Source organism: Natator depressus, chromosome 4, assembly GCF_965152275.1.
Source record: "Natator depressus isolate rNatDep1 chromosome 4, rNatDep2.hap1, whole genome shotgun sequence".
Lineage (NCBI taxonomy): Eukaryota > Metazoa > Chordata > Testudines > Cheloniidae > Natator > Natator depressus.
The window spans coordinates 15,288,106-15,308,432 of NC_134237.1; the positions used below are offsets into that span (position 1 = coordinate 15,288,106).

Consider the following 20,327-nt stretch of genomic DNA (forward strand, 5'->3'; position numbering starts at 1 on the left):
GGACGAAGAAAAGAGGTAGGTCATCCCATATGACCCACTTTCAGGAGACTGTACATCCCTCAGAGGGTATGGCTGAATCTCTGGCTGAGTCCAGGACCAAGGTTTTTGTACCATAAGAAGCCCTATATAAACAAGCCCTCTAGCACCAGAGCACCTACTGCAGTGGCACCACCTGATCCTTCATGACACTGCTGTATACACAGGGCTATCCTGCATATCTCGACACTGGTCTGTTACCACAGTTCCGCAGATGGTTGCAGACCCTGCAGCTTCCTCAGTACTGCAACAATCTCTATCTCACCAGTAGGCATTTCCGCCTCTGGTAACAGCCCAAGTCTTTATTATAGGCTATCAGAGGCCTCCAGTGCCTAGTTTTTTTTTTTTTTTTTTTTTTTTGGAGGACTTTATAATTTCTGATGAGCTGGAGTCTCCACTGTTGAGATCTGTCAGAGCTCCCTCCCTGGTAACATTCAGACAGTCACAAGTTGAGACTCACCTAAGTCGCTAGCCTTTAGAACTGGCTATGTTACCTTGAGGTTCCATTTGTAGCTCAAGAGAGGATTGGTCAGACTCCGAGATCTTGGTACAGGAATTCTTCCATGTACTGTACCACTACACTCCTATGAGTCCCTCTAATGGAGAGAATTTGGGGGAACCTGCCAGACATTGTAGGCCTAGAGAGTCTGATTATCATTGAGAACTCCTACTTTTTTCTTGGGGATAAAGGATCAGTAACCTTACTGTCCATGGGTACCAACGGACAATTCCCTCACTACTTCGGTATCGGATGATACATAGGAGGAACAAGAACCTCAGGCTGAGGGGTCTCTCTTCCTTCCGTCAGGTCCTCTTCATTTCTGGACCAGGTGGTAATACCGTCATTGCCTTCCTGTGCTGGTGACATCAAGACCTTCCAGGACTTCATGCAGTGGCTGGCGGGCTCTCTCCAAATCCTGCTAGAGGAAGTCCAAGAGTCGCATCATTCCTTCATGGATATTTGGAATATCAATCCCCAAGGAAAGTTTGCCTTGCCTATTAATTTCTCTATCTCTTACATGCACCCTGTGGCAAACACCTGCCACAATTCCACCCACCTGTAAGAGGGCAGATAAGATATATTATATCTCATCAAGTGGAATAGAACACTTCTTTTCCCATTCCAGTCCTAATTCCTAGTGGTGGATGCAGCCAATGAAAGGAGCCATCAAGCTCACTTTAGACCTTCTCCAGTGGACTAGGGATCAAGTGGCTGGACTTGCTGGGCAGGAAGAGCTACTAGTCTTCTGCTCTTCAATTTCATATTGTCAATTATCAGGCCTTCATGGCGAAATAAGACTTTGCCACATACTCAAAATTTACACATTTTACTGGACACCTGCCACAAGACCAGAGAGATCAATTTCAGTCCATCTTGGAAGGCTAATTAGTCGCAAAAGCCTCTATGCAGGCTACCCGAGATGCCACGGCTCCAGGTCCAGAGCCATTGCTGTGGTCATGAGAAGAGTATCCTGGCTCCAGGCCTCAGATCTTCTGAGAGAGGTTCAAAACGCTATGGGGAGTCTCTCCCTTTAGAAGGACCCAATCTCTTCAGTGAGAATATGGACTCCTCTTCCTGCATACTCAAGGATTCCAGGGCTGTTTTGCAGTCACTGGGGATTTAGTATTTGTTTAGTAGATCTCAAACTGCTCAAAGATCCAGTCCATTCCAGTATCATCAGCACACCTTCTCTAAGCCTCAGGAACTCTTCTTTGGAAGATACAAACAGCAAAAATGAGGACCCCCTCCACTCCCCCACACACTTCTACTCAGTCTGCTCTCGACTGAGCTGTCAAAACCACCTCTTAGAGCATCAAGCATCCCATTCTGCTGGATCCTCTCTTGTGCAGTTACTCCTCCATGTCCCTTTTGGTGACTGTCTGTCCCACTACTTACCTTACCTCAGCCAAGTGGATACTGGAGGTCATCAGAGTTGGTTATTCCATCCACTTTCACTCCCCTCCTTCTCACTCCCCCTTACCCGTCCCTCTTCAGGGACCGTTCTCACGAGGAACTCATAAGACAAGAGGTTCAATCCCCCCTCCTCCTCCTGTGAGCAATAGAGCCAGTTCCACCAGAGTTTATCAGAAGAGGCTTGTATTCCAATCTCTTTCTACTTCCAGAGAGAGAGAGAGGGTGAAACTCAGGAACTTGAATTATGTCCTAGCACAGCACTTCAGAATGATGACACTCACTACCATTATTCCATCCCTAGATCCGGGAGGCTGGTTTGTTGCCCTCAACTTACAGGATGTCTGCGTTCATGTAGCCATCCACCCATCCTACAAGCACTGCTTACACTTTAGAATAGGAACAGATCACTACCAATATTGAGTTGTCCTTTTCAGACTCTCCGTGGCTCAAAGACTGACAAAAATCCTCTCAGCAGTAGCAGCTTCTCTGTCAGCTCGATATTCCTGTACTTGGACGACTGGCTGCTCTAAGGCGGGTCACCTGAGAAGATCCAGTCATCAGTGGGCAAGGCATTAACCTTATTGTAATCTCTGAGCTATCATAGGAAATCCATACTAATTCTGGAACAAAGAATAGACTTTATAGGGGCCAATTTAGACTCCACAATACCAAGAGCCTGTCTACCCAAGGAAAGATTTTTCCATTCTATCCAGTTAATCTCAACACTGAAGTTCAGCCCACAAACAACCTTAAAGCCTTGTCTAGAGCTACTTTTGCCGGTGATATTCCCAACCCCAAAGAGAATTGGGTTGTCACCATTTTTTGTCTTAGCTTTTTAATTTTTAAATTTGAGTTGAATTTTTTCAGCCTGCATGGGATGTGGGATCATGGTTTTTATACAAACTGCAAAGGGGGTGGGGGGGAGCAACGTAGAAGGGGTTTGGAGATGTAAACCAAGAGGCTAGGGCAAAATGTTGTATGTTTCCAGTTAATAAGAAATGGAAAAAATGAAAGTATATTTACATATCTATTTAGGCCTGGTCTACACTGTAAAGTTATGTGTGCTTTAACTGAAAAATTTCATGCCCTGTGTGATGTAGTTAAACCAACCTAAGCCCCAGTGTAGACACTCTCGACATAGCTATGGCCTCTCAGAGAGATGGGTTTAAGAACCTCTTCCATCGTGGTAGTGTCTGTCTATGGTACAGAACTATAGTGGTGCAGCTGCAGCACTGTAGGTGTGCCACTGTAGTGTTTCTAGTGTAAACGTTCACTTAGGCATTCACATACTACTTACTCTTCTTTGTTCCTTGAAAGTGATCTCCGAAGGAAATGGGTTTATGCCTTTTTTTTTTTTTTTTTTTGCTGCTGCGCTATATAAAGGCCTGAAAAGTTTTAAAAACCACATTCATTAGAAGTTGACATGTTATATAGCCCTCCTGTCTTCCCTTATTTTTAATGAAAACCAAAGAACAGATAGTATTAAGATTCCAAGAAAGGAAAAACTTGATTAAAGAGAAAGTGACTTTATTTTGTTTAAAATTTATCTTTTTCTTGTTAACACTTATTTAACTTCATTAACTCTACAAATAATTGGAGGAGGAGGAGAACCTTTTAGTCAGTAGCCCCAGCCCTTCAATTAAGGACCAGCAGCTCCCAATCTACAGATATGTTTTCTCCCCCCCTCCCCCCCCCCCCCCAAAAAAAAATCCCAGCAACAAAACAGGGGAAACAAATTTTGACATTCCCAATATTCCTCCCCTGCTATCCCCCTAAAAAAGCAGAAATAAACATATTGGCTATTTTAAAATATAATACAGAAACAAATAGATACACTGCCTTGACTATTTCAGGTCATGTTTACATTAGAAGGTATTTGCAATTTGGCTATGCTTAGAATGAATGGAGGAAAAAACTCAAAGTAAAACACAAGTTGAAGTGAATTATATACAACAATATAAAATAAGGTGGAACAAAACTCTAAACTATCTCACTGGGAAGCTGTCACACTGTGTGTAAGAACAAATATTCAAAGACCTCTGAAATGACGAAATTCTGATATCCTTAATTTTACATCAATAGGCTGTAATGTTTCTTTATCTGCTTCCCCAAATTGACTTCACAGGTCAGCCGTTCCTGATGCAGAGGCCGTTTCCAGTTACCCAAAGCAGAACGTCAGTAACCCACCGGATATGTCAGGCTGGAACCCATTTGGAGAGGACAATTTCTCCAAGCTAACAGAGGAGGAGCTACTGGACAGAGAATTTGACCTTCTGAGATCAAGTAAGGGACGCTTGAAGGCTTATTTCGCTTCACAGTAAATAAGGGCTCTGTAGGTACGCTCAACAGTGCCAAAGACTGTCCTTTTGAAGGGCCATGCAGTCTGTTGTACACAAAATTCTTTCTGAGCGTTTGAGGGCAGAACTAGGTCCGCTTTCTCACTTTTCTTTCCATATGGAAAATGTTGTGTGCAGGGGAAATTCACTGTTTAGCATTAGCAGCTATTGATATAATCTTTAACTCTTCAATATTTCTCACATCTCCTTGATTGTCAAGAATTTTAAGTATCAGTAGTATGGTGTTCAGATAAATGAGACAATTTAGCTGCTTGCATTATTCCATTTGCAGCTCTGTTTTCTTGCACACCAGAACAGAAGGGTCTATTGGTCTGAAATGCCCTTTGAAAATGCCTGAAAGAAAAATTGGTCTATTACATTATGTTAATGTTTTGTAATGTCCTTGATGAGTGGCTACATGTAAGGGCTGCTTTATTGTTCTGACATGGCAATAGTTAAATAAACTTTTTTCCTCTTTAAGTCAGATATCTCAATGTTTTTACTTGAAATCACTTTCTTTAGTCAACTTGTTGGTATTCATCCCGATACTATTTTCAAATGTAATTTTGTTAAGGAAGACTAGATCTGTTTTTAAAAAGACCTGTAGCATGTAACAAAACATGACATTGACTTCAGAGTTACAGATATAATAATTTGACAGATAGGATCAGATTTCTCACTTGTAAAAATGCAACAAAATAGCTAGTGGGGAATTAATGGAAAAAGAAACTATAATTTTAACAGAGCTGGCTTCTTTCACATTTCTGGTGGCTTAATTTTTCCAAGTGACTTTTTTTTTGTAAGCTTGCTGTGAGAATGTGGAATGCCAACAAGCAAAGTGAACATAAGAATATTAAAGAACATACATGAAATCATTTTTCTACCATTTAAATTCAAGAAATCATCCTAAAATAAATAGGGCAGAACCGAAAGCTTACCGTAGTGTTGCACAAATGTGGTTTATTTGTACCATTTTTCTAAGAGATGTCAAAGTAGCACTGCAAAAATGAATTATTTCCAGTAGAACAAAAAACTTGTTCTTGTTAATGTTTGGGAAATGAAGATTGTCCTAGTTGAAAATAACCATTCTTTAAAAAATTGAACTTGAAACTATTGTCTTTCCAGTAATTGTGTTTAAAATCTTAAGCATACTTCCTTCAAAAGGAGCCCTGGAAGATTTGGAAATCAAAATAATACTCAACAGGAGAATGTTTGTTTAAAAGTGAAAGGTCAGCATAGCGCTGCCCATTCTCATAATTCCTAACCACTTTGCTGACCATAATTATGCTAAATGTCCGGAGTATGTCCTGTGTCTGGCTTCACTGATTATTCCATGTTTCCAATAGATGTAAGGAAAACAAAATATACTGACCAGAAAAATATTTTAAGTGGCTTCATGACTAATGTACTAGCTGCCATCTAGCAAATGTACTTACTGAGAATGGCCAGCTATACTGAGCATACCCAAAGTTCTGTTCAGTCTGGTGAAAGATGTAGAAAAATTGACAACTTAAACAGATTCTAAGAAGGGAAAATAAGATTGTCAGAGATTTAAGATTTTAATTTTTTTCTTCATACAGTGTGATCATATTCTAAAATTCCAGCAAAATAGAAATCCTAAAGTAATGCTATTTTCACGCAAAGTCACTTTCTTTGAAGGTTCTAGGAGGTTGATTTCTTCCTGTAAATGCTAGTGAACTTTGCATAAGGTTATCTCATCAGGAAATTCTAATACCATTGTCTCAGAGGCCCTGAAGTTATGTAATGCCTTTATACACACCTGATAGAGAGCTTATGACGCTTTGTAGTGAGATGACTGGTGGTATTCTCAGTGCAAGATTAAGGAGAATACAAAGAAGAATAGTTGACTAAGATTATTATACAGTCTGTAGGCTAGAGCTACGTCTACACTAGCACTTTGGTCGTTATAGCTTATGTCACTCCGGGGTGTGAAAAAAACACACCCCAGAGTGACATAAGTACACCGACGTAAGTACACAGATGTGCTCCCGTCGACACAGCGCTCGTTGGAGGTAGTTTAATTATGTTGATGGGAGAGCTCTCTCCTGTCAGCATAGAGCAGCTGCACGAGCGATCTTACAGCGGCATGGCTGCATCGGTACAACTGTGCCACTATAAGCTCACTAGTGTAGTCATGGCCAACAGTTGCTTTATTCCAACATCACAGTGAGCAAGATGGGACTGTAAAGTGATGGCATAAAAAGGAAGAATTATTGTAACATGACAAGAATTAGAACAACTTTTACATGGTTGGTGGCTCCTGTTAATATTGCGTTCATTATATTATAATGCCTGCCATTGAATTTGTGTAGTAACCTTAATATGATGTTTCTTGGAACGCAGTCCTTGTAAAAACGGGAGTGCTTGAAACCACACAGTTTTCTCTCCTCTTTTGCTCTTTACTGTTAAGTCGGGCGGAATATGTAGTAAAAGTTAGAGCATAGTAGACATTAGACTTCATGTTACCTTACTGCCGACATCTGTTTGAGTTATTCCTTATTTCCTCAAGTATACTGAGCTTCTACAAGAGAATTATATGAAGAAAATAAACTAATGATGTCTTGTACTCTACAATTCCTTGTATCTTTTCTGCTGATTCTCCTTTAAGAGTTACTGATTACTTCCATTGTTCAGTGTTTGTATTATACCCTGCTAGTATAACTGACTAAACAAACAGTGGGTGCTGGTGCTGGTGTATCTTGCTTTTCCCCTACCCTAGTCTGTAAAGTGACTTTACTATTGTATAAGAGGCTCATGATAATAAGCCACTAGCACTTCACATTGTAAAATTAAGTACCTGAGCACTGTTCCATTTATTCAGTATTTAGTACTTAGCTTGTACGTAGCACTGTATATTTAAAAAAAAAAAAACTTTTCAAACATCAACTAATATCACATTACATTTCTGAACTAGCGAATAACTCCATTTATAGATAGGGTTAAGTGATGTGCCCTAGGTCCTTCAATGAGTTGTTAGAGCCAAGACTAGAAACTCAGGTTTCCTGACTCCTTTTTTTTTTTTTTTTTTATATATAACCACAAGACCGCGCTGCCTAGGAAAATGTTGAGACATAACTTGCTGTGGTTTGACAAATAATACACTAGGTGGCAGGCTGGTTTAGTATACTGCAGGAGGTGCAATAGTTTTTCTTCCTCACCTTTGGCTTGAGTCCAGTTTAAAAGCCTCAGTGGCAAGCCCTACTACACATCACAAATTTCCACAATCTTCACTCCGACAATGAGGATTTTCTTAATGAATTTCTCATTGCAATTATTGATGTCCTGTCACAAAAGAGATCCCTGATATTAAGGCAATAGTAGACAAAGTAGATAAAATACTTCCATTACATTTTAGCCTATGGATTTTGATGTTGAGACAGTTAGCAGTCTTGTTCTAAATGTATGTTCTGTAATACCTATAGTAATCTTTTAAAATCAGAGCACAAATGTTTACCACTATACAGTTAAAATGGCAAAAGTGGTAAATGTACAGGCATACACCTCTACAGAGATAATTTACATAATACTGGTTTTAGTTATTTCATTGTACATTAACAAGATTATACTTGCTAAAATGTTTTTGACATCGTGCAGATGTGTTTAAATATATATCACTGCTCTTTTCATAAAATAACCAGATTCCTTTCAACAGGAGAAGACATCAGTTTTTACAAGAGAAAGCCACTGTTTATCACAGAATGTGTAAATTTTCTAAGTTTATTTTTGCTTTTTTTGATCTGAGGGAATAAGGACGGAAGAATGAAAACCCAGAGAAGAAAATTTCATTGCTGTACTACTTAGCCCGATAATTGACGCGTTATAAGCTATCATATAGTCTTTTGAAATAAACTTTTCCATTTGCTTTCAGTTTCACTGGGCTGGCATATCACAAAATGTTGATCCTTGTTTTTATTTTCTAAAAGCCTAATTTGTTATGTCATGTCACAGTTTACATATACATTAAAAATATGTAAAGTTTTGTTCACCATTCATTAAACAACTTTCCTAGGTTCTCCCTTTTGGGTCTCAAAAGTCAACGTTTTTAGGGTATATGATTTATCTGCAGCTATCAGCATCTTCATCTTAATGTGGGCACGTTCTGCTATACAATCTCTCATATAAACTGGTTAAACTATTATCTGCGTGCATAGTAGAGTATGCACAGAGAACTAAAGTTCTTGATGCTATGACGGTTAAGCTTTTTGTTCTCCATGGTCACTGCAGGAGAAATGAATAAACTGAATATTTTATATCATATATAAAAGAATATTATGCTGTGGAAAAGATCTTACTTTCACAGAGACAAAGTCACTTGACAATTAACCACTAGATGAAGCTAAGTGAGAACTCTTTTGTGTAAAAACATTTTTTTCAAAATTAGCTATTCCATTAGCTATTGGCTTTTTTCTGCATGGTTTCCTTTTCCGTGGTCATGGTTTTAAAGATGCCAATGAAGCTGCAAAGGCCAAACATGAGTGATTGTAATGGGTTTCTGAAAATTATAAAATTGCATTACGACTAAATGGTTTCCTTACTGACTAAACACTCAGCTGCAGTACTACACTTTGGAGCCAAAGTAAAACACTCACTGGAATATGGGTAACAATAGTTGAACGGTCATCTCTGCTCACTATGATTTTCTGTTATCTTGGCTCCTGAAGTCTTTGCTGAAGATTTTGTTCCTAGTGTAAATAAATAAATAAAACATTCTTTCCCAAATTGGAAAATTTTACTATTGCTGAGTTATTGCTTTTTAAGCTCCAGTACTCTTAAACTGGAACCTATGGTTTTGGGATTGAAAACTGCCCATTCTCCTAAATAGAATTCCTCTTCAGATCCATTCTGAATCATATTATTTTTGAGATCCAAAATCACTTCAAACAAGTGTGCATATCATAGAATCATAGAATATCAGGTTTGGAAGGGACCTCAGGAGATCATCTAGTTCAACCCCCTGCTCAAAGCAGGACCAATCCCCAATTTTTGCCCCACATCCCTAAATGGCCCCCTCAAAGATTGAACTCACAACCCTGGGTTTAGCAGGCCAATGCTCAAACCACTGAGCTATCCCTCCCCCCATATGGGGCCCATGGTTGCCAGCATTCTAGAGAAATGTATAGAAGACCCATGGGCATGGGATGCTCAATATAGTTTAACTCCAGCTGTGTTGAGGAACCATCCAGTCCCTGTCTTAAGCAAATTAACCATTTTTTGAAAATGTTTTTTTTGTATAGTCATTTTTCCAGTTTTATTCTGTTTTATGCTTTCTTGTTGGTTCAAAGTAAAAACTAGAGAGAGCTGGTTATTAAAGAAGTGTGCATCTTATGACAGGATGCAAGTCTTGTTTGGATTGTGGCACTTGTGTGGAATCTATTGCATTGTCAATTGGCATTAAAGAAACTGATAATTTTCCTCTAAAGCCTAATCATCTATGCTGAAGGACAAATAAATCTTCATATCAGTGTGCTAACAGTCTTAATTGCCTTAATCATTGACACTCAAGGAAAGCTCATGCAAGCTTTTTATCCCTCAGTTCCAGGCTATCACATGAAAGTAACTTTGCTTGCTCCACATGTTGAGGGTCCTTTTGAGCATCAAGAAACCATGGAGTCAGCCTGCTTCTGCCCTGGCCTTAATCAGGAAATTGGACAAACTCTTAAATCACAGCAAGATTTAATCATCTTCCTCACCCTTCCTTCCTTGGGCTCCTTGTTGTTACCAGTAAATTTACAAATCAAAGGGAAGCGTGTCACTGTGACATTAACACCAAAGGTTAGCTCAATTGAGAAGGAAGGCTTACCCATTTTTGCTATTCGCAGCAGTATAACTGTAATGGTACACAGACTGAAAACCAGCCTCAGCAAAAACAATTCAATAGCGGCAGTCTCAGGGTGTGGAATGCAAGGAGTGCCAAGTCAGTGAAACCTTTCCTGGATCCCATTAGCTTCGTCTTCTGGATCAGCTGATGTTCCCAGAGAGCTAAGAATCCCAACTCTTTATTCGGAATCTAGCTGTCCGAAAACCTTCTACCCATCAATCTGCCTCCTTCCCATCCATATTCTGAGGTCTTTTCTGTGAAAAATAGAGGGGAAAAACAGCTGGTCTCCATTTTGCCTATAGCAGGAGACTAGGGATGATGGTACCTAAAGCCTCCCACATGCACATTTTACATAAACTTGTATTACGGTAGTGGCCACAATGCAGCAGGCTCTGTCCAGATATGTAGTAAGAGGCAGTCCTTGTCCTGATGACCTCACAGCTTAAAAAACAAGCAGCAAACAAAGGGTGGAGGAAAATACTTTTTTTTTTTCCTCTATCAGCTATCTCCAGCTGGTCCTCAGACTCTCCGTGAATAGTCAGTTCATTTAATTGGCACTTGGAAATAAGAAAGGTCAGTACAGACCAGATCAGAGAAGATGTTACCTGTAAAAGGGTCATGTAGGAACAAATGTGAAGATGGCTGTGGGAGAAATGGAAAAAATTGGAAGTTGTCTGCTCATCATGGGCAGGGAGGCAAAATGTAAGAGTTAAACAGTTAATGTTAGGCCGTATAAGTAGAGTATATGCAAAAGAACAACTAATCAAATTCCTCAGACTGGCCCTATGCAGGGGTGTGATGGTGGGAGGAAACAATGTTTTTTAAAGCCTACCCATACACCTGTCCTATACTATGCTTTAATTTGACAGTGCTTATTACTATGGCCTCTGCAGAATGCCATTTTTGAAACTTAAACTGACCAGGAGCTACTTGAAGTCTTCCATGACTCAGACATTCAGGATTTGCTGTAACAGAGCAGAAATTGACAGGCTTTTAATACAACAATCTGATAGATGAACACACACACATAAACTGGCACCTAGTGCACAGATGAGCTAGTGCAACTGAGAGCAAGTTGAGTGCACATATGACTCAAGAACCTGCTCAGGTCTGACACAGTGGTGTTGCCACCATTATCTTCCCCTACACAGAGATCCATATGAAGTCTTGAGACTTGGATACTGCTATAAGTGACATACCTGTAATCAACATAGTTGAACCACCATGTTCTGCAACTCTTGTGTGGGTATTTGCCAGAAGGGCTTATGACCCATTTTAGAAGAGCTGTGGCCACCTCTTTATCTTGCCTCCATCAGATTTAGAATGCTTTCAGTTTGTATCTGTATCTGGCTCAGTAATATTCTCTCAAAATGCTGGAGCTAGACAATATGCTCACTCTGTCAAATCATTTATCCAATATCTGTCCAATTAAGCACTCATTAGTCATCCACCTGGGAATTGCAACTACTTGTTAATCTACGATGGAATACCACAAGGGTAATTATATTAACTCTGGTTACTGGTAATTTTTCTTTCTTTAGGTGAATGTATAGTTTCTGTAGATTCTTGCTCACCTGCCCTCCATCCCTTCTTCTTTTTGAATCAAAAATTGGAGTTTAGCCAGATGGAGAGGCGCCGTGGGCAATTGAGGATGTGGGCTTTTTATATTCACAGAATGCTCAACTATGACTATCAGTTTGTGTGCTGTTGGGTAACTGCTTTGAAATGGTTCCAGGACTCTTGAGCAATAGTGCACCAAGATAGATCTGCTGACAGAATTCCAGTTATGGGTTACCTTCTTGTCTTATCACTGATGACCCTTGGAACACTAGGCTACAATAAATGAGGAGACTACATTCCCAGTTTTGTGTTGCATTATTCTTGTAATGTTGATTACTGTATGTATCCCGTTCTAAAACACATTGTATGGACCAGAACACAAGAGAATAAAGAGCATACAAAACATAACTATACTTGTTTGGATTTGGTGAAACTCAAAAACTGTTATTGCAATCATTAGTACAATTCCATAATTTAAAAGGAATGCTGGCGGGATTACAAATTTATGTCCTTCATTGTGGTTCTAGCAGAAAATCTTTACCTTTAGGGAAGTTGGTGAATTTTTTTTTAAACTGTTTTTAGACATAAAAAATTAAAATGTAACACAAGGTGTCTGACTTAGGTCCTTGGATACCATGGTGTTTGTGATGTTAGAACCTAAACGGAACAGAATGAAAATTAGTTTCTCTTACAAGTGCTGGTTGACTATATTGGTTTTTGGTTTTAATACTTTTTCATCATCTGCCACAATTTACTTCGGGGTGGGAGCAGAGAAGTAAAGCAAGAATGAACTCTTGCAGATGAAGGCCTTCAAAAATGGGATAGCTGTCAGGGTACAAGGAGAGGATGTTATCCTTCCGAAACAAACACAAATCTATTAAACGTATCATTAATTTGGCATAAGAACTGCCATTTTTATTTTATTTTATTTTTTGTTCTGTTTCATTTATTTTTACAGACAGGCTCGTGGAGAGGAGAGCATCCTCAGATAAGAATGTGGAGCCACATTCTGCTCCACAGAACCATCCTTCTGAAGATCCCTTTGGTTCTGTACCTTTCATTTCTCACCCAGGCAAGTTACATATGTAACATCACTACCTCTTATTTAAATATCTCTCTCTCAAAGGAAGCTTGTTCAGTTATATGACCAAACCAGTGCAAATTGGAATCATCAGCCTTGTGGTTGAAGATTGAATAGACGACAATTTTTCGAACATTATCATGTATGTCTTGGAGTTTAAATCTAACCTAGCACCCAAATGCATTGATACATTTACATTTCAAAAATTGCATATGCATGATATATTGAATTTAATACAACCTGTGTCAGTTTAAAAAAAAAAAGTCTCCTGTTAAGGAAATTAGTCATTTAGGTCACACACAAGTATTGCTACTTTCCTTTATTGTTTTCAGCCACCAGCCTTTCTGTCTTTTATTTTTGTTGTTGGCTCCTCTATTTTATTAGAATCTGCAGGTGCAACAGCAGAGGGATAAAGAGCTTAGCTTTATGTCTGGTTACAGTCACACTTATGACACTGAAACTCTGTATAACTTTCTTTATAGAGACAAATTTTCTGACTGTACTGTGAACTCTGGGATCTAAAAACCAAGTTGTGCTCTATCGCTTACTAACTTGCCAGTTATTAAAAATTCGGCAACAAGAACTTCATTGACAATTTTAATGCATGAGGTAGAATAGAATCTAGGGCACTCCTCCGTAACATTACAAAAAGTTTTTGTTACTTTGTACTACTGTGAAGCCAGCAATGAGTAAAATAAGGTGTAACGTAAAGATGCTCAAAGTTGTGGGTATGTTGAGTTAAAAATGCCCTCTTCATGTGATTTTTCTGACTGTCCATATTCACAGAAATGGTTCCTCTAATATGCTCTGATTTCACTTTGTCTTCAGTCTTGTGTACTTTTTTTTTTGCAGCCACATTCCCTTTTTTTCTTTCACTTTGCATTTCTGTGAATCTCCTTATGTGATCTAACACTTAGGCCCTTTCTGACCATGCACTACCAGGTGTGAACAGAATAATATTTGGCATTCTGTTCTCTACTGTGGTACTCATTAAGAGCTAGGCTGTTAGTTCTGTTCTCATTCTCTATCAACTTTTTCCTTGTCAGGCTGCCTTAAACTGGTTAAAACTGGTTAAACTGCTTAAACCGGTTCTGCTCACATTACTACATTCTCTGAGTTTTCGTCTGTTATATCTGCTCAGCAAGCACTAAATTACCACCTTCAATCACCCTGCTCTAAAGAGTTCTAGCATTTCTCAGGTCTCTTAAGCCTGTCCTAAGTACGGTGTGTTTTCCATAGAACTAGACTCTGCAGGATTTGCATTATGCAGTAGCTGCAAAGACTCTTCTTTGCCTTATAGGCAAGGCTGAATTAATGTGAAATAAGGAAAGAAATGGTCCCTTTGAGTGATGGCCATCCAACTTAGTGTCACTGTTTTACTTTCCTGATCTTGATACGCACTCAGCAAGCCAAGGTATCCTGCACTGAGATACTTTTAGGTCTGGAAACTTTTTATAGTCCCTTAACTTCTGACACAACTTTTTGATTCTTTTACTCTGCTACTGCTTCTCAGCCTGCTGTGCCTATAACCTTAAGATAATTACATTGAATTTACTAAATCATATAATGAAAACCCCCCACTTTTTTCCATTTACATATTTAGGATAATCTTGAGTCCAGGAAATGGAAGAGCTGGGGAGATCTAGAGAGAGAAACTGTATACCCTCACTATTGACTCTTTTGCCATTTGTAAAACTTACCAAAAAAAAAATATTTACAATCCTGGATCAGTTGAGGCTGAAAAGTAAGAGGAGACTTATAAAAGATCTTCTCTAGCTGTTGATTGTAAAAATTCTTACACTACAGCAGTCTGGGAGGCATGGCCTATGTTGAGGTCTTTTACTGAAAAAACTGCAACAAATGTCAATGTTCTTCTTCAAGTGATGGTCCCTATTGTATTCCACTGCGGATTACACGCTCACACAATGTGTCTGAAGCCAGAGAATTTGAAAGTAGTGTCCACTGATCCGCATGTGCTCCCTGGCTCACCTTGTGCCTCTGACTGAGGGGATAAAGGGCAGGGCAGACTGACCACCTCTCCAGTTCCTGTCACTGCTGTTTCGTGTGGGTCGGAACCTCTCTGTGTGCATAGCTTCAGCTTCGTCCCTTAAAATAAAATTTAGCTTTTTAAATAGTTTTAGTGGTGTTATGTTATCCTGGGGGGACCCTCCCCACTAAACCTCTTGTGGGTACTATAAACACAGCTTTCAAAAATGGCTTTATTAGGTTAATTTCTTCAACAAGGACCACTTGTTGAGATATTGGACATGATACAGCAAGATCAGTGCTATTTAGCAAATACAGAAGCCTGAAAATACGTCCTTTCGTTACAAGGTGACAGTTATTTTTTCCCTAAATTCTTGATAGCATATCTACTATACCACAGTCTGTCAAATCTCAAAGCAGTGTATAATGTCTTGTGATGGCTGGCACAATTTGGTATAACATATGAAAGAGTTCTGAATTCTACAAACGAATTGGTCCTTTGTAGGTTAACTTCTGGTAGAGTTTTTGTTTAAAAGAAAAAAATGAACATTCCCATAAATAAATTTCTGCTATTTGGAATGGTACTCAACGATAATGTTATAGATAGATCGTTAACAGCCTTGTACTCTACTCCTTGCATAGGACATTTTGGTCTCAGTCTTTTAAGAGTAACTAAACTGCAATGCATACAATTCCCAAGAACTTGAAGACTTTAAAAATATATATATATATAATATATATATTTTCAGGCTCCCAAGGGCTGGAATTATTCTCTGAATCGAGTTGTATTTTGTAGCTTTTGGTAAAATTTTTTTAAAAAGTAGAGTTTTCATTTCTTTACTACTGCAAAGCATCTGTAATGAAACTAATTTATATTTTTACCAGAAATATCATCTAGCTTTCCCTGAAAATTTAATTTTGAACAGGTAAACTATAGTGGTAGTGTCCCAGTCATCAGACTGTGGTAATCAAGAATAATGAATGATGCATGATTTTAAATCTGTAGGCATGATTTTAGACCATGGTAACTCATGTGATAAATTTCTCCCCATCATATTTTTACTATAACACACAGATTACTATAGATTTTGATTTGTAAATGTGAGGCACAATTCACTTAAATTTAGGCAGAAGAAATATGGAATATAGTTGAATCAATGAGGCAAATTTGCATAAAACATCTGATTCCCTATATAAATATCAAATAAGACTGCACAGTTCTCCAGCTGCATGCAAAACATACTTATTTTGGTATTTTTGAGTTGCCTGGAAGATGATGCAGCTAATTCATGCCAGTATCTCTGGCTAAATGATCATCTACTAAGCAGTGGTCCACTTCACAGTAACAATATCAGTGAGTTCATGGAGTAATTCACTTTGGGGGGAAACTTTTTTTTTTTTTAAAACCTCGCACTTAATATTGTGGACTTTGACTGAAAAAATAGCATAGCGTATATTGCAGTCTTTATTAAACTATGGCTGTCAGTTTCCTACTACAGTGGGAATTCATGATCTGTGACAAGTTGATGGTCCAGGACAATACTGATTGCTTTGCTCTTGAAATGACTCAAGTATACTCCTGTCACTCATTTTGTTGTGTGGTCATTTTCAGTCCTTTCCTTTTTGGGGATGAACAGAGATCCTTTGGAGGCTGCATAACTAGGCATCCTTTAATAGTAAATAATGAAGTAGGTTTTCTACTCCTAAAATTAAAATAGATCAGTACATCAGGATCATGCATTATGTAAGTCCACTCATGTTTCATGATACAAGAGGGGTCCCACTAAAAACCATCAAAGACGTCCTAACAATTGTAAAGTTATTCACAGATGTGTTTTGAAGGGGAAAAAACACATTCTAAGAAATACATGTTTTAATTTCCAGTTCTTGTCTTGAAAACAAGAGCAGCAAGCAGCATACATCTATTACAGTATTCAGCAGCTGCTGCTCTGCCTGTCGTCAAAGAAATACTGCAGATTTAGTTGAAATGTCCCAGTAATCCTGGGGCCTGACATGTGGCAAATTGCTGTGAAATGATGGTGGCAGTATGTTACCAATTCAAAGAAAGCGTAAGGTCCTTATGCCCCACTCTTCCACCCCTCTCCCCCAACCCCTAAAATGATGAACCAGCAGAAGGAATGTAATTATTGCAGTTGTTACAAGCCATTCATCCTCTTATAATCGGATGTCTAGAAAAAGAACATCAGAACAGAAAATTTCCTTGAAGATTATTAGGATCTTCTTATATGATTAAAGATGTTCCACCTGCCTTGCATTTGAGTGAAGAACAATTGTCTCCTACAAGATGCAAACCTGATTAGAAGTGTAGCAATCTGAGCAGTACATTGCAAACAGATGTTACTGCATATTTCTTCAGCTTTTATAAATATATATTTGAAAATTTCATTGCAGCAGTTTACAGTTTGAGAAGATTACTTAAAAAAAATGAAATCTTCTGCTGTGTTTATTTTAAAGTGCATTCTGACAACATTAAAATGTCATTAAATCAACAAAACTCTTTTTTTCCCCTTTGGGCATTTATTCTGATACATTTACAAATTTTGGTAAATGAAGTGTAATTTGACAGCTTCTACTTTTGGGGTTGAAAATAGTTTTACTGTTATTTATGGAGGAAAATTTCTATAATGTTTAAACTTATGTGAATTATTAACAATACCGGGGCTTTGTATTTGGATATTTATTTTTACTTGTTTAAGGTTGAATGTAGTGCTCATTAATTTAACCAACTGTGACGCTGACCAAAGTCACCAGGAATGTTGTTGTTGATTTCAAGTGGAAGTATGCTTATTCCCTAAAAGCATGTTTGAGCTCTGCATAATCATAATGTGTGCAGGTACGTAGTGGAAGCTTCTTCAAGCAATGATGAATCCAGCGAAGTGTAGCACTGTAATATATGCCTAGTATATTCTGGACTTGGGCTTTTTTTCAGCAAAGACTGTTAATCATACTTTTTTTGTGCTGTGACTTTGTACTGTAAACAAATAAGTAGAGTAAGATCCACGCTCTTTTCTAAAATGCAAGGACATATGACCAGTGATGTCCCAACTATATAATATACATTAGCCATGCATTCGTCACAGAACGGAGAAGAGGGAGAAACATCTGCCATCAGGAACATCTGACATTCACTGTTTTCCTGTTTTGAGGCCCCTTTGAATTCTAGTCATGGAGGCATTACCAATAGCAAGTTTTTGTTACAACTTTTGCTCCCACTTACTGAAGATTTTAATTAGCTTATCCATTATGCCTAGTCCATCTTTTTAAATGTTTTTGTATTTATTCAGGGTTTTTTTGGTTTCATTACAAAAATCTAGTAATTCAGTTCTTCTCTCCACATCAGGAAATCAGCAATGTTCCTGCATATTGTTGGGGACATGGGTGGAGGGTGAGGAGAAACAGAGGAGAGAACCCTGGGGGAATTTTGGGTGAGGAGGCGAGGAGAGAACCGTAGGAATTTTGGCTTTTCCTGTTCAGAAGTAACGTACGTTGATTGAAAGACTGCCTTGGGCAATTCATTTTTATTGGTCCTCTGGGTCCAAATAATACGTTTCAACGTGATCAAGAATGTATTCAGTATGTAAGGGAATTCCTTGAGGTGATCTCAAAATCAATGGTTGCTTAAAAAGGATTTTCTCTTGGACATGTTTCATTGTGTATTTTTGGTGTATATAAAAAGTAAAGAAAACTCTTATTTCTGCAGAAACTGATGTAACCTTCTGATGAGCTTTCTCTTCTGTTTACCCCCAAAAGGGCCTGATTCTCCCCTTTCTTAAACTGGTTTAAATCTGGAGTAATTCCACTGAAGTCAATGGAGACCCCATTGTAAAACCAGTGTAAGTGAGAGGAAAACCAGGCTTACTATCTCTATAACTATATTATCTCAGCATATGATTTAGAAGTTGCAGAAGTTTAATACATCCATAATATATCAGATTTTCCTCAGCAAAGCTGAGGAAAGTCATACGAAGCAAAATGTGAATCTCTTCAATGAAATTAGGGGGGGAAAAAGAGGGTTCCTGGGTTTGCTTTTGTATCATTCTAATAAGTATTTGACAGTTTTAGTAGGGACTATGTCAGGAAATTAATCTCAAGTTTTGAATAAAACACTGTGCTTCTTCCTCTAGGAAATAGTTTTTCACAGTTTTACCTGCAGATGATAAAAAAGAAATCGAGATTTGCTATTAATAGAAGTGGAATGACTTTTGGCCTCTCTTATTGCTGAGTAATTAAACAAATATTCCAAATTAACCCCCATAAACTGGCATTGGTTGTATGCACTTACAAGTACCCTGGGGAGGGTTCAGGGAGGCAACTTATTTCTAGATCTAAACAAAAATCACCTGTGTATACAAACAAGGAAAACCTACTTCTGTGGCTTGTAAACAAAGTATGAGAAATAAGCAGTTTAGGGCAGAAGTGTTACTTAAATGAAAGTTGGAAGTTATTCTAAGTCTAATAGTAACCAGAGGTACTTTTTTAATTGATAATAGTCACATCTAGATAAGGAGCAAGGACAACCCAATCCTAAAGCTATGAAATAATTAACTGTCCTGGGGGAAAATATTTTGTAAATCTGATTATTCTAAAATTCCAGATGGAGTGGGTAATATTGAGGGTGGTTTTGATAGGGATGAGAATTAACAGAACGTATCTCTCACCCCCACTTCTTTGCAAGCTATGTCTTGTAAGCTTCAGATTTACATCCAAGACACCCAAACTTGATCTCACTGTTAGTTACTGTCAATAAATGGTAACAGAACGCTGACACAGAGCTGTGGTTAGAAAAGATCTTGCAAGTTTAAAGAAACAAATCCCCCACATAGTTTCTTGTTCTCTATTCTTGGGTTGTCTCCTATATTTAGGGGTTTTTTGGTCACCGATTTTAAACTGCAGCGGTTCACATTAGACCATGGCAGAGAGAGAACTAAGAATGAGTCGGCATGGCTGCTGCTTCGTTAAAATCTTTTTATATGAGAGGTGGAAAGGGGAACAAGGGATGAACAAGAGTCTTTCAAGTGCACTTCTGTGTGAAAGCTCTTTGAGTTGTAGTACAAGCTCAGGAGACAGAGCTTTGATTCTAATCCCCACACTTACACGGTTGTGGTTTCAGAGTTTAAGTGGGCACTCCTGTATAGTATATAGGGTAGGAACCATCAAACTAGAAAATGACTTGGCAGTCATCAGAAAATGAAAATCCTGCAACTGTCTTCAAAGTAAGCCTGTAACCACAGAAATAATATATTTTGAATTATTTTTCTACTGGGTGAGTTATAAGTAGTGTGGATACCACTTGTTCAGAAACTGTGCTGCTCTTTTTTTCAACCCCATAGCAACAGATATGATGCTTTTGTAACTGCATTGCAGTCACGAGCCGAAGTAGTAGGAAGTTCAAGTTTAAAGGGCGTTATTTCTGTGCATGATATGCTCTGGGGAGTGCAGTTACTCTGTTCTGTACTTTGAAACAATGTACAAAAATGGGTATCGAGAGTGAGTTTCTGTTTAGACATTTAAGTGGCCTAATTTTCAACAATACTGCGTGCTCAGTAGCTCCCA

The 20,327-nt window shown here is 38.4% G+C and overlaps 1 protein-coding gene across 1 annotated transcript in view; it reads left to right on the forward strand.

Annotated features, from left to right (window-relative positions):
* The window catches only part of BMP2K (BMP2 inducible kinase), a 106,911-nt gene that overhangs the window by 73,135 nt on the left and 13,449 nt on the right, over positions 1-20,327 (forward strand). The window contains exons 14-15 of the mRNA XM_074950468.1: positions 4,077-4,234; positions 12,645-12,758. Of these exons, the coding sequence (XP_074806569.1) occupies positions 4,077-4,234; positions 12,645-12,758 (272 nt within the window). The remainder of the gene's footprint in view (positions 1-4,076; positions 4,235-12,644; positions 12,759-20,327) is intronic.